General features: G+C 35.4%; 1 protein-coding gene across 4 annotated transcripts in view; it reads right to left on the bottom strand.

The window, feature by feature from the left end:
* The window catches only part of LOC110822688 (ARM repeat superfamily protein), a 61,238-nt gene that overhangs the window by 40,634 nt on the left and 5,576 nt on the right, over positions 1-15,028 (bottom strand). For 3 of the 4 annotated variants that reach the window (XM_088209429.1, XM_088209430.1, XM_088209431.1), the window contains 3 exons: positions 9,605-9,676; positions 4,080-4,170; positions 3,866-3,961 (listed from right to left, as the gene is read on the bottom strand). In XM_088209429.1, coding sequence (XP_088065555.1) covers positions 3,866-3,961; positions 4,080-4,170; positions 9,605-9,676 — 259 coding nt within the window. Of the gene's footprint in view, positions 1-3,865; positions 3,962-4,079; positions 4,171-9,604; positions 9,677-10,195; positions 11,053-15,028 lie in introns of all 4 variants that reach the window. The other variant, XM_088209432.1, reaches the window with a different exon arrangement.

Here is a 15,028-nt window from a genome sequence, read left to right as displayed (position 1 = left end):
AAAAGCCAAATTAGAGGGAAGAGAGGCCAGATCAGTAGAAGAGAGAAAGCAGACAATTTCTTCCTCCACCGCATGCAGAGCCGTGCAAAAAGTCGCGGGCTCCTTCTTCCCCCATGCGCAGAGCCGCACAAAGAGACGCGAGCTCCTTCCACAGTGCGAAGAGCAGCGCAAAGAGCCATGGGCTCCTTCCACCCTGTAGAGAGTCGCGCGAAGAGTCGCGGGTTTCTTCTTCCACCACGTGCAGAGCCGCGCAACCCAGTTCCTCCTTCTACGTTGCACAAACTGGCACTGCACCTATTTGCGTCGCATAGACGCACAACCTTCTTCTTCCACCACACGCAGAGCCGCACATGGGAAACTTTTCTGGCCGCGATCTGCTTCACCTTGCAAACGCATCGTTTGTTGTGCCTTCACGCAAGATTGCAAACGCAATCTGCTACATATTTCTGGCCACCGTGTAATGCAAATCTACTTGAGACGAGGAAGCCGAAGATCGAGCTGAGCAGTTGAGCCGAGCCGATTTCAGCCTGAGTCGAGCCACTTGCACCAAACTGAGCCAAGTTTCAGTTTGAGCCGAGCCGAGTTTGAGTCGTTTTGAGTCGAGAGTTCGAGCCGTTTTTGAGCCGAGTCTAAACCATTTGAAGCCAATTTCGAGCCATTTTATGAGCCGAATTTGAGTCAATTTTTGAGCCGAATCGAGCCGAGCTACTGCCTAAAAGATTTGGTTCCACTTTGTAACTTGATCTGCAAGTTGGACATATGTGACATCCCTGCACCAACTTAAAAGGGGTGTTGAATAAAATATTTTATTATTATTTACTAGAATAAACATTCTATTATAATAAAAATTCTATCAAAATTGATAATTGTTTTATTACTAGTTTAGAAGTTCTAAAAATACACTAAATGTAATATCCTAAAAGATGATAAATAAAATTATTTTTTCTCCTAAAATCAACAATCTGAAAACTCATCTCTCAGTTCTTTTTCCTCTTTATTGTATACTGAGGTGGCTGGTTGTTCTTTTTTTCTCTTTTGGGAAGAATATTGCAGGGGAGACTTGTCTTTTACTACTTGTTTTCTCGCTTGTACCATGTCTCCTCTAGACATTTTGCACCTATCTCTATTTTTACAAATTGTCTAAACGGACAGATTGCATAGAACGTTTTCTTATGTAACCTGAATGATTGAATAAGAATTAAATTTGATCTTTTGATGAACACTCTAAAGTTAAAGTTTTTCTTTGAATTGTCTCAACAGGATTAACACCAATGATATCCTCCAAAGTCGAGCAACCTCATAGAGCTCTTCCTCCAAACATCTATTTGATGTATTATCATAGTTCAAAGAGAAATTGTCACATTTTTCTCCATTGCTCTAAAGCGTAAATTTGTGGAAGAGATTGTTTTCTTCTTTCGGGACTAAGTGTGTTGTCTCCCTTATATTATTTTCTCTTGAGCCACTATACATTAATCTTTCTATTTCTTGATTCTTTGTTTTTCATCTAAGGTTCTCTCCTCATTTATATATTTTCCCTTGCTCATAAAATTCTTCTTCTCTCCAAAAAAAAAAAAAAGCATTTCATCCACTGTTAGAAAAACATTCGATCCAGATCATATAGCAAAGTTGTTTTCCTACCTAGATTGTTTGTTTACATGGTGTTTCAAAATGGACCACTTCATATCACCAAACCTAAAATTTTAGTTCACTTTTGGCTTATTTCATGGAAAAGGTTTGACACAAGCTCAAAATACAAATAATATTGCTCATACATACTTGAACGTCCAAACTGAAATGATAAATTGCATTTTAGGAAATTTAATCCGTTGTATTTGTGGAGAAAAGCCAAAACAATGCAATAATGCACTTGCACAAGCAGCATAATTCCTCTAGCAAGTTGTGATTCTCTATTGTTTATAGCAACCCATCAAAACAAGCTCTCAACCTAGTCAAGTTGCCTAAAATATCTGGATCTAATCTAGCAGCTAATAACATGATGGAACAAGTTCTAATCTAGCAGCTATAAGATGGTTGAACAAGTTCAGTCAATTGAAATCAAGGTGAAACAAATGCTTGAACACGACACAAATAGACTTTTGGGTGACTTTTGGGTGGCACCGGTTTGACACTCTGTTCTACTACATTCCTCATGTGTTCCATCTAAGTGAACACATGTAGTTCACTAGACTTTATTGAAGATTTTTGCTGGTGATTAAAAGGAATATCCTTCTCTTTTCCTCCTTTTTCTGGGAGAATATACGACAGATTAGCATTTACTTTGAACATGACACAACCAGAAAGAAAATCCTGTTAGAAATATCTGGATCTAATCTAGCAGCTAATAACATGATGGAACAAGTTCTAATCTAGCAGCTATAAGATGGTTGAACAAGTTCAGTCAATTGAAATCAAGGTGAAACAAATGCTTGAACACGACACAAATAGACTTTTGGGTGACTTTTGGGTGGCACCGGTTTGACACTCTGTTCTACTACATTCCTCATGTGTTCCATCTAAGTGAACACATGTAGTTCACTAGACTTTATTGAAGATTTTTGCTGGTGATTAAAAGGAATATCCTTCTCTTTTCCTCCTTTTTCTGGGAGAATATACGACAGATTAGCATTTACTTTGAACATGACACAACCAGAAAGAAAATCCTGTTAGAAATTTGAGGCTGGACTAGTCCTATTGCCAAACTATTTGGACTCACTAAACCAAAATTTGGCTCAAGCTTGGTTCTGCACTCAAGCTTGTTTATGCTATTAAGCAAATACCAAACTTATAGACCCTCAACTTAAAAGGCTGCAAACCTTTCTTTATATTCAAAAACTTTTTAGAGGCTCAAACTCATTTTTGTCGACCTCGAACTAGCTGGGACTCAATACTTGATGTAGGGCAAAGTAAGGTTACTTTACCTATTAAGAAATTTGGGAAAAAACCTAAATATTGCACTCATAGTTCTTAGGCTTCGCACCTAAGGGTTGGTTGAATCACATCATCAATTAAGAGAAATTCTCAAAAAAAAAATATCATTAAATACTTGGATGTTCCATAAGTAAAATTACAAACTATTTATAATAATTTCTAAGCAACATTTTCTAAATAGAATTAAAATAAGAAATCATAAACTAAGAGAAATAGAAATATCACTCCTAATAAGAATAAGAAACTAATATTAATAGTATTATGAATACTAATAAACCTAGAAATCCTAAATTATTAAAATTATAATAATAATTCTAAATAATATAAAATAAACTCCTAAATAGTAAAATTGTCTTACATGTAATATAATTACAATTTCTAATTTATTTATCAAATCAAGCGCTAACTCATTCTACATCAGTATTTATCAATCTTGACCCAAAAAGAAGATGATCTTAATAATTTGTCATTCTAACCTAATAGATACTTTTGATGAATTTGAAATGTTGAAGTTTTTCTTATCCGGATAGCATCCCCTTGGTGCTATTTTTATGTAGTTTATACCTATTTCCTTCTCAATAAATGTATACATACTATTCAAACCAAAACCAACTCCAGAAAAGTTTCAGCATAATGTCATAAAGGAGAATAAAAGCAGAATGATAACCATGTCAATAGTACATTTGAGCAAGTAGCCAAAACCAATGCAAAAAATTATTCAACAGAAATTCACCCCTTGGTGCTATTTTTATGTAGTTTATACCTATTTCCTTCTCAATAAATGTATACATACTATTCAAACCAAAACCAACTCCAGAAAAGTTTCAGCATAATGTCATAAAGGAGAATAAAAGCAGAATGATAACCATGTCAATAGTACATTTGAGCAAGTAGCCAAAACCAATGCAAAAAATTATTCAACAGAAATTCACTATACCATTCGCAAATATTGGTCGGTGCACATCTCGCACATTGCCAAGAATAGGCAAAACTCGTGAAAGTACATCTTTCAGCCGTGGAATGAACTGAAAAGCTTCAATAGAATTTTTTTTAAAAATACAATAGATAATTTAGTTAATCAGTAGACTCCAATAACAAAAAAATCCAAGCCAATAAAAAATTTCCAACAAAATGAAAGTTAGATGATAAACCATCAGCAGAAGCGAAGTCTGCAAGGATTTGAACCATGGCTGGCAAAGCTGGACTTGGCCCTGAGAGATGAAGAAGAATCTCTTCCATCATCTGCCGAATCAACATAAGCAAAATACAAGAGATTCAGAAAAGAGAAAAAAAATTGAGGACAGGCACTCTCATGTGCACATGCAATACTTGGAAAACAGCAAAGACAGAATTTCAATTATCTCAAGCGTGTTTTCTTATAAAGAGGAAAATCCCAACCATTTTCAGTGCATAATCCGAGAAACATATAAAAATATATGGAAAGAATCAGATAGTTGATTGCATATCTTTAAAATTATTATTGTACATTTTTAAGATTTATTACTACATATTTTTAGGAATTATTACTGCATATCTTTAGAATTTATTACTGTAATTTTTAGAAGTTATTGCTATTAATCGTGTAGTCATTTACTCCTGAAATTATAAAGATAAAATAGAAATGTAAAACTCTATAAAATTAGTTTTTTGTACCAACTGATTATACCGGAAAATAAAGAAGAAAAGATCCTCCTTTTCGTGTCTGCATTCATGGTATCAGAGCCATGGTTAGCTAGCTTGGTTTGAATAAATTTTTTTCTCTCCTCTTTTTTCTATCCTCTATTTGTTTAGCTTTTTCTTGTGATGGCACAAACAGCCATGCCTGAAACAGTGAGAATAGGTGACATCAGTTCCACTACCACATCTTGTGGAAATAACACAGAGATGTTATACTATCGTCATGGTCTACGGAAAAAATTACTTGGAGCGAGCACAATCTATTAAGTTGGTGGTCGATGACAAGGGCAGACTTGGCTATTTCACCAGCAAGACAAAGGAGCCAAAAAATACAAATCCAACATGGCGGATTTGAAAGTCAGAAAACTCTCTCGTAATGGCCTGGTTGATCAATTCCATAGAGGCAATTGGGAAAACATATTTGTTTCTTCCCACCGCAAAAGATGTATGGGATGTTGCCCGAGAAATGTATTCAAATCTTGAAAATTCTTCACAAATTTTCGAGTAGAAAACAAAGCTTTGCCAAATGAGGCAAGGTGATCGTGAGGTTTCTAAGTATTACAACAAGATGAAGGCATTATGGTAGGAAGTTGATCTCTACCATAAGGATAATTGGGTCTGTGCAACAGATAGTGCCCATTATTTGAAAAAAAATGGAGAATGACCGTGTTTTTGAGTTTTTGGCAGGATTGAATAAGAGCCTTGATGAAGTTCGAGGCCAGATTCTTGGCAAAACTCCACTACTGTCAATCCGGGAAGTGCTTGCAGAGATGCGACGAGAAGAAGGTCGACGTCGAATGATGTTAGAGGAAAAAAAACTCATATTTCCCAGAATTTTCAACCGAAATGACCGAAAGCAATCACAGTCATTCTCCACTCCAAGCACAGGCAAATAAGAAAGGAGAAAAAGTATGGTGTGATCACTACCATAAACCACGCTATATCAGGAAAACTTGCTGGGAGTTACATGGGAAACCCCCTAACTGGAAGCGAAGGACTCCCACTCAACCAAATCGTGACCCAAAAGCCTTTCACTCCACCACTGAGCGAAACAGGACTACAGAACCTGCTGATGCAACACCTTCATTCCGTAAGAAATAGTTAGAACAATTGTATAGACTTTTTTAATCTACACAATTCTCTAATCCTGTACCTTCCTCTTGTTCCTTAGCCCATAAAGGTAATTATCTTCAATCTATTGTCTTTAATGCGTCAACTATTCCTCTTTGTCCATGGATAATAGATTCAGTCATCACGGATCACATGACAGGTTGTTCTAAATTGTATTTTTCCTATAATACTTGTGCAAGCAATCAAAAAATTAAGATTTTCAATAGCTCACTCTCAACTATTGCTGGAAATGGTCAATTGTTATCTCTAATACTCTTGTTTTTTATGATATTCTTCACGTTCCAAATCTTTCCTGTAATCTTCTATCTGTCAGTAAAATAACTTGGAACTTAAGGTGTTGTGCTAAATTTTTTCCAAACTGTTGTGAATTTCAGGATCTGGATATGGAGATGATGATTGGCAATGCTAGAGAAAATTGAGCTCTCTATTACTTTGATGATAGAAATTCTTTGTGTGAGCAATCAAATCTTCAAATTTTTGAACATGATTTAATTCTACTAGTGATGAAATAATAATATGGCACTATACATTAGATCATCCTAACTTTCAATAATTAAAATATATGTTCCCAAACTTATTTCTTAAAAAAGATTTATCATCATTGCAATGTGAAATTTACCAATTAGCTAAACACTATCATGCATTCTTTTCTACTCAACCATATAAATCATCTATGTTTTTTTCTCTTATTCATAGTGATGTATGGGAACCTTCTAGGATATTAACTAACTCTTAAAAAAAATGGTTTATAACATTTATTGATGATCATACACGTCTAAATTGGGTCTATCTACTTAAAGAAAAATCTGAAATAGAACATGTTTTCAAAAATTTTTATGGCATGGTTGAAATCCAACTTCAAACAAAAATTTGAGTGTTTTGGAGTGATAATGAAAATGAGTATTTTAATCAAATCTTATGATCGTTTTTCTTAGAAAAAGGAAGTGTTCATCACAGCTTTTACAATGACACTCCTCAATAAAATGTAGTAATAGAAATAAAAAATAAACACCTTCTAAAAGTAACTAGGTCATTGATGTTTACCACTAATATACCTAAATACTTATGAGAGAAGCAATTTATACTACTATATATCTTATCAACAGGCAAGAGTTTTGAACTTTCAAAAACCTCTAACAGTTTTCAAAATATCATTTCCAATATCTTGAGTGACCTTAAATTTACCGTTAAGGGTTTTGCATGTATTGCATTTGTTCATATACATAATCGAAATAGAGATAAATTAGATCCACGAGCAGTAAAATGCGTTTTTCTAGGATATTCTCCCATATAAAAAAGGTATAAATGTTTTGCTCCTACCAGAAAAAAATATTTTGTCACAATGGATGTTACATTTCTTGAGTTTCAAAGATTTTTTAATCCTCCTTTTCAAGGAGGAAACGAAATGAAAACTTGACGTTTGAAAAAGAAAAGAATAGAAAAAAATTTGATGGTTACACAAATAGTGAATTGCAACATTTAATCTTGATATCCTAGATAAGGAAAATGGGAGGTCCACCTTAATGTCTGAACACGAAAAAGACACGAGAGTAATGAATAATGCACGTTTCAATGATAAGAGGTTGTTCGGAAAAATTTACACTAAAAGAAACCCGATTCAAAATAAGAAAGATGCAGCTATGTCTCCTCAAAACAAAGAATTTGATCCAATATCAGGATCCAAAGAATCAGGTACAATCTCTAAGTCTGTAGAATCTGGGTTTTTTTCCAACAAGTGCATTTGTACCCTCTAGATCTCTCTATTGCTCTTAGGAAAGGAACCTGATCATGTAATCAACACCGTTTATCAAATTTTGTGCCATATAAGAACCTATCATCTTCTATGAGCATGAGTCTATTCTAGCATTCAATTGGAGACAAAGCAGGAACAAGCATGAATATGTTTATGTGCTCAGTCCCGAAAACATGGGTGGTTAACCAGAAATCTTTTTCAAGACAATGTCACAGTGCATTTAGCAATTCGGCTGGCATCATCTTTGACCTAGTATTTGAGTTATTAGTAGCTTTTGACATGCTAAACATATTGGGCCAGTTGAAACAATTCTCTTATCACCTTAACTTGATAGCAGACTTCGATTCATCGGAATCCTCGGGTTTATATACTTGGCAAGTCCTTCTTGATCACCTCACGAAAACCCCTCCCTTTAGCCAACTCCATATTGCTAAAGTATTCTGGAAACTGCAGTTCCATAAAAAATAATTGTTTTTGCCTGAACAGTCATTCATCGAAGGCTAAACAGTAACGAGATACAATAAGTCAGTTGACCTCAGTGGCACTCTGTCTTCAGACATCCATGTCATATGCTATAGAGAAGGAGAGACACATTCTAATCTATTCCTTCACTGTAAGATAATTTTGGAAGCTGTGGACAAAACTATCTAATTTGTTCGGTTTCAATTGATTGATCCTCCTACAGGGGGAGGGAAGCGAGCAAAAACCCTGTGCCAAGGGGCGATAGTCACAAGATTATTGAGCATATGGCTTGCACAGAATTTGTAGGGTTTCTTATGACTGATATACTTCTTTCTATAAGTTATGGGAAAGTGTAACTGTTTTAACAATCTTAAAAAAGCCCGTGGAAAATACTCTGACATAGCTATTTCCGAACTCCATGAAAATTAGGATACCATTATTTTGAGCCCACAGGATATTGACATTTTTGTATTATTCTTTTGCTTGTATGGTTGCATTTCTTTTGCTACTTTAAGGAGAATGTCTATTCTCCGTATTTGTATCTAAGCTAAACAAAATTTCGTTTTCTATAAAAAGAGTTACGAAGAGGAAAACTTCCCTAGTCACTTTTGAAGTGTCTTTCTCAGTTTTCCTTTTCCATTTTCTTTTTCTTTCTGAAAAGGAACAAAATTATATTCTTTGCAGAGCATCAAGAGGGTGTCACCAATAGACAAAAGAAAGAATGCAAGTTAAGAAGCAAATATCTTTGGGTTACCATTCAGCCATGGCTTGAAGAGTGAAACCAAAAATCTGAAACCCTATTCAAAGGGAGATTCAATACCTCAAAAGTTCTCCAAATAATGCAGAACATAGCTAGACGAAACGGAACAATCACTTGTCATAGTTAGGAAGAATATACAAATACCTAGAAATGTTTCTTTTCATTTTAATTTTGGATTAGCTGTTGCTAGGAGTACCAGGCACAATTAAGGCTGGAATGCCAGCTGTACCATACCTAACAGAATGTACTGCACCACACCAGGTATCACCATAAATACCCGCGATAATGATTAAGGAATTATCAGAAAATATCTAAGAATTAGTCTATTTTCTGTATATTTTCTCTCTTTCTGCTCGCTCTCTTTGCTCTCTACCCTGACTCCTTCTAGCTTTCCTTCTTCCCTCTCTTCCTCTTATTCACCAAAACATCCTCAGGGTAACTCTGGCTGATCCATGAGTCACCAGTCTGAAATGATTTTTACTCTTTCTAAGAATTTTAGAGTAGCTATCTTTTCTTAGTCTTTGCAAGTATACAAGGCAGCTCTAGATCAAAGAAATTTGGTATACCATGAGATATAAGGAAAATGTAAATTCTTCGTAAAGCTTCTTGAAATCTAATATATTCTTCACCATCCTTAACATGAAATGGTCATCCTCTTATCTTTGCTGACGATTTTGGTGGTCATGTTGATATTTTGATTGATTTAACTTTTTGCAATCGAGCCGAACCCTCTCGGTGCAATGCTAATATAATGTTTCTCTCTCAAAAAAAAATTTCTTTTAACATAAAAATAAATGTTGTAGATAAAGAAAAGAAAGAGGAGGAAGAAAGATTCAAAATTTTTGAACAGTAATAAAACAAATCCCCTTGACCAACAAAAGCAAGAAACTTACAAGGTCAGGAAAATGCAAGCCTATTGAAACAAGTAGTCTTGCTGCTGCCCTTTGCCAGTCAGCATTTAGTTCCTGCATCAGGTAAATGCTTAGCAATTTGTAATAGGTTACTTATCAATAGAATAATCGACAACTTATTGCTGGTATAACCACAAACCAAGCATGTGAGACTTCAAAAATAATGGTCTCATAAGTCCAGAAATAATCACTTTAAAGGAAGCAAATTTTTATGGCAGTATATGATTCAGCATAGTGTTTAAATTTTTTTATCTTGGTGTTAAGTATGCAAGGATAATTTATTTTAAATCCAACCAGACCATAGCAAAGTATTCACTACATGAACTAGTTTACCTCAAATTCAAAAACTTATCCCCTTTACACGTCCATAGCACATAAAGATAATGTTAAAGAAAATGATAAATTAGTGTAAAGAGTATAAGGATAAATTAATTGTTTATTTCCTTTTCTATCCCAGAAAGTCTATATACAGAGTTATAATATTCAATATAATACTCATAAAACTATTTTTAACATAGTATTAGCACTTATGTGTTAAAAAAAAAAAAAAAACCCTAAAGGGGTCAAGCCAACCTTCATAGCCCGCCACTGTAGACCAGTCATTGCCACCAGCCACTAGTAGCCAAACTGGCCTTCATCATTGGTGCCAGAGTCCTTCAGTCATGCATCCAGTTGCATGTGCTTCAGTCCAGTGGTGTTGTCTACCTAGTCACTCACCTTCCTCTACCACAGCTGCTGCCCCTGCTGACCTTCATCACCAAGAGCAACCAAAGGAAGTATAGCCACCAGACGTGACCTTCTCTGCAGCCGCAGATTGTTCAGACATGGCCGCGACAGACACGATCGTTACTCTGACGCGACCATACCACCAGACATAAGATGCGAGCCATGGTGTCAAACAGCCACTCGCTCCTCTGCGCCACTCTCTCTCCTCCAGGAACAGGTCTAATTCGGACCTGCATCAGGTCTGCCCAAGCCTGCATGAGTCACCTGTAACAGTGACTAGGCCTGCATCAGCAACCATTTGTCTGAGCCTACATTAGTCCAGGAGGCCTCCCTGTTAATCACTTGTACCAGTGGGACCTCCCCGCTCCAGAATCCACCCTGAACAGCTGCGTGCTCCACACCACTAGCCATGCCCTGTCCAGCAGCACCGTTGTTCCAGCCACCAGCATTAAACCCTAGCAGTGCCCAGCTTGTTTTTCGAACATCAATTCAAAAATGTTGGAGGTTATATCTCACTCCACCTGTTCACACTTCCATACGGGAAGCATCACCAACAAATTTCAGCCGATCCAAATCTCCTACTGCTTCACGGTAAAAAACTATCTGAGTTGGTCTCAATTAATTTGAACTACCCGCAAGGGAAACAGTAAACTCAGCCATCTTTTTCGTACCGGACCAAAACCCAAAGACCCCACATTCGATGCCTAGGATGAAGAGAATTTCATGATTATGGCATGATTCATCAAAGAAGGGAACAGATCAATTAGTGAATATTCTAATATGTTAAAAACCCGGTGGCAGGAATAGAGTAAATACCACAACCTAACTATGGATTGCAGTAGAAATGCAATACGTATCAAAACGTTTGTAGAAAACGACGGGGTATATTAATTTCTAGCATGATTAAATCCTAAATATGATCAAATACAAGTCCAAATTTTGGAAAAAGAGGAAATGTCATCACTCAATGAGGTAATCTCCATCGTAACATAGGAAGAAAGTAGAAGAGAGGTGATATTAGAACCTCGTTCCACCAATAGTTCAGTTTTGATCTCATAAAATTCCAAATCTTGCCAACAAACAAAGGAAGTAGTAGGTCACTTTGATAACTTAACTCTGAGAGCAGATAACTGGAACAATCTTTGATGTATTTTTTGAGAAAGTGCAGACATAACAAAGAAAGTGTTAGAAATTGCATGGCAAATCTAATACCTCTAGTAAAGTGTGGGGATATAGAACTCTCTCACAGAAGATTCTCAAACAGGTTCATATGGCTAACCAATGGGAAGAAGAATACTTGTCGATCTCACTGCTTTCAAAACCAAGATTAAACGACTGTGAAGTCAATTGCAAGTACTATGGGTCAGCCCACAGGTATAAGTATAATAAAACAATCATATATGCTTTCATTTTCACACATTTTCAAATGTCTTGGATAAACCTTTTGAAAATTCTTGAAACCACAAATGATATGGTCAATACTTCTAGACATTTTTATATATATGTTACCTATCCAAGTAATAAGAAAATTATCATTGCAAATGGTTCCCAAAATATTACTACAGCCAATAACAACATTAAACTTAGTCATACTTTTGTCCTACAAAATGTGCTACATGTTTTCAAATTGTATACTAATCTTATTTCGATCAATAAGATATCATAAGACTTGAACAGCAAAGTAACGTTTGACTTTTCAAAATGTGACTCTCAAGACCGAAATTTGGAAAAAATGATTGGACACGGTGAAATCAAAAATGAACTATATTACTTGGATACACTTGAGGGATCCTTTTATACTATTACTACCGACCCAACACAAGATTTGACTTCACTATAAAAGTCTTGGACACCCATAATTATTCATTCTTGTACATTAAATTTTCTTTATTGTTTAAAAATTTGGGATATGAAATTGATATCTGTAAATTTGCAAAATATAAGCGTGTAATGTTCCCTATTAGTAATAAAAGAAGTTTACATTTTTACTAATGCACAGCGATATTTGAGAACTAACTCACACACTAATCTTTCTGAAACTCAATAGTTTATGTCATTTATTGACGACTGCATTGGAGTCACCTGACTGTTTCTACTTAAAGTCAAATATGATATTAATAATATCATACCACAGTTCCATACTATGATAAAAACTCAATTCAAAACTGACATAAAAAGATTCAGCACCGATAATGTTAAAAAATTTTTAATCACATCTTTCATCATTCTTTCATGAAGAATGAATTCTTCATGAATCATCTGACATCCACACTCTACAACAAATAGAGTAGCGAAACACAAAAATAATCAACTTTTAGCCACCACTAGAGTTTTTCTTTTCCAAAACAATGTCCCAAAACAAAATTGGAGCAAAGTCGTCCTTACCGTCACCTATAGTATTAACCATCTGCCCACTAGCATTATTGACTTCACAAGTCCTCTGGAAACACTTTAAAATTTTACACAGTAGTATCACAAATCATCTGGTCTCTCAGATGTTTTGGTGTACTGTCTTCGTTCATATTCATTCCTATCAAATGGGAAAACTTGATCTCCAAACCCTTAAATGTATATTTATGGGATATTCTTTCTTTCAAAAAGATACAAATATTATCATCCATCTACCCACAAATTTTATTTATTTGCGGATGTTATATTTGTTGAATAAGAATTCTACTTTATCCAATTTCATCTTCAGAATGAATCTCTATTGAAAGATAAAGATATAAAGTTCTCAACGGACTTTACCCTACAACCTTTGTCACACAACATTATTGACTACTAGATTTTATTAGAATTCTAATAAAATAGTAATTTCGTTATTAGTAGGTTAAGAATTCTATAAATATCTTATCTGTAACAACCTAAAAGGTAAAAAATAATTTTTTTTTTTTCTCCAAAATCAACATAGTATCAGAGCCAAATAAATCTATTTTACGATTTTAATTTCGCAGTTATTTTCAAACCTTAAAATAGCACAATATGCTGAGTTAGTACTTATTCAAATCTACTCTCATCACCTCCCTAGACAGCGTCGAAGACTCACTGTCGGCCTGCCACCCGACTCTGGTTATAATTTATAGAGTGCGTGAGCCACACGTCATCGGAAAAGCTCCATCCAGCCCAAAAATCATTGGAAAGCCGCCAAAAAGTCCCGATCTAAACAAATCTCCCCTTGTCGACATGATCCGGGCTTCTGGTCTTTGTGCACGAAGTCCAGCTTCACAGTTCGCGCGATTTGCTTTCTGGCCTCGTCACGATCTGCTTTCTGGCCTCGCCGGGATCCCCTTCCCTCCATGCGAAGCTGCATGTTCAGAGATATGCCGAAGAAGAAGAAATCGTGTCGAGCCACAACAACCAGATCCGGAAATCTATCCTCTTGCGCAGCTCCTTCCACGCACGTTCAGAGATCTGTCTAGAGAAGACAAGCCTGAGCTGAGCTGCTACCTAAGCTGAGTGAGTCGAGCCGAGTGAGCCGAGCCGAGTCAAGCTCCAAGCCGTTTTTAATCCGAGTTTGGGCCCTTTTTTAGCTAACTTCAAGCCGTTTTTTAGTTGAGTCTGAGCCAACTTCAAGCTTTTTTTAGCCAAGTTTGAGTCCTTTTTTAGCTTATTTCGAGCCATTTTTTAGTCGAGTTCAAGTTGTTTTCCAACTGAGACCAAGCTGTTTTTAGCTGAGTCTGAGCCGTTTTTGAACTGAACCCAAGACTTTTTGTGCCCAGCCAAGCCGAGCCGAATTGCTGTCTGTCAGATCTGGTTCTAATTTGCAGCACTTTTTTGGCATCCTTTGTTACTATTAAAAGGTCTCTTCTTTATTACTTGATATTATTTTTTCCTAAATCTAATACTCTAAAATGACATAAGCAAAAAAAGTAATGATTTTTAATTCGGATAACTCTTCATTATAAATCAGTCCCGTAAACCTTAATGGAACTAATTATCTTATTTGGTCAAAATCTTATTTATTATTTATTAAAATTAGAGGACTGTAGGCGTACACTACAGATGATATGAAGAAACCAGGTGTAGCTAATTTGGAGTATAACATATAGGATTTTGAAAATTCCTTAGTAAATTTTTTTTTAAAATAAAAAGTATAGTTCTATTAACAAAGCACCAAGGGAGTACATCCCATGTATAAAAATCCTTGGTAACATCTTGACTCATCAATTACATGCAATCTCATACTGCACAAACATATTTATTATTCGATATTACAACAAAAATATGGAATGCAGCATCCCTCACATACTCACAAGTGGGTAATGATACCCAAATTTATGAACTCTAAAATAAGTTTCATGGCACAAAAAATGATATATGACTATTTCTCAGTATTTTTCTGAGCTCAATGGATTACAATAGGAACTAAATTATTATCAAGATTTCTAACCACAATGCCTTAAAGATACAGTCAAATTTTAAAAACTAATAGAAAAAGAGCATATTTATAATTTCTTAACTGATCTGAACACCGAATATGATCAAATAGGAATCCAAATGCTTAGTAAGGATCTTTTTCTCTCATTACAACAACCTTATTCTTATGTCCAGTAAAAACAAAGTAGAAAGAATGTCATGTTCCACATAGCACAAGTTAAGAAAATTGGATTAATTGTTCAGTCTGACCAATCTAAAGATCTACGGAAATATGATTATTGTGATAAGCTAAAACATACTAAG

Source organism: Carica papaya, chromosome 8 (genome assembly GCF_054855325.1).
Source record: "Carica papaya isolate Zhongbai chromosome 8, ASM5485532v1, whole genome shotgun sequence".
NCBI lineage: Eukaryota > Viridiplantae > Streptophyta > Magnoliopsida > Brassicales > Caricaceae > Carica > Carica papaya.
The sequence above is the reverse complement of the archived record's forward strand: the minus strand, read 5'-3'. Positions and strand labels throughout refer to the sequence as shown.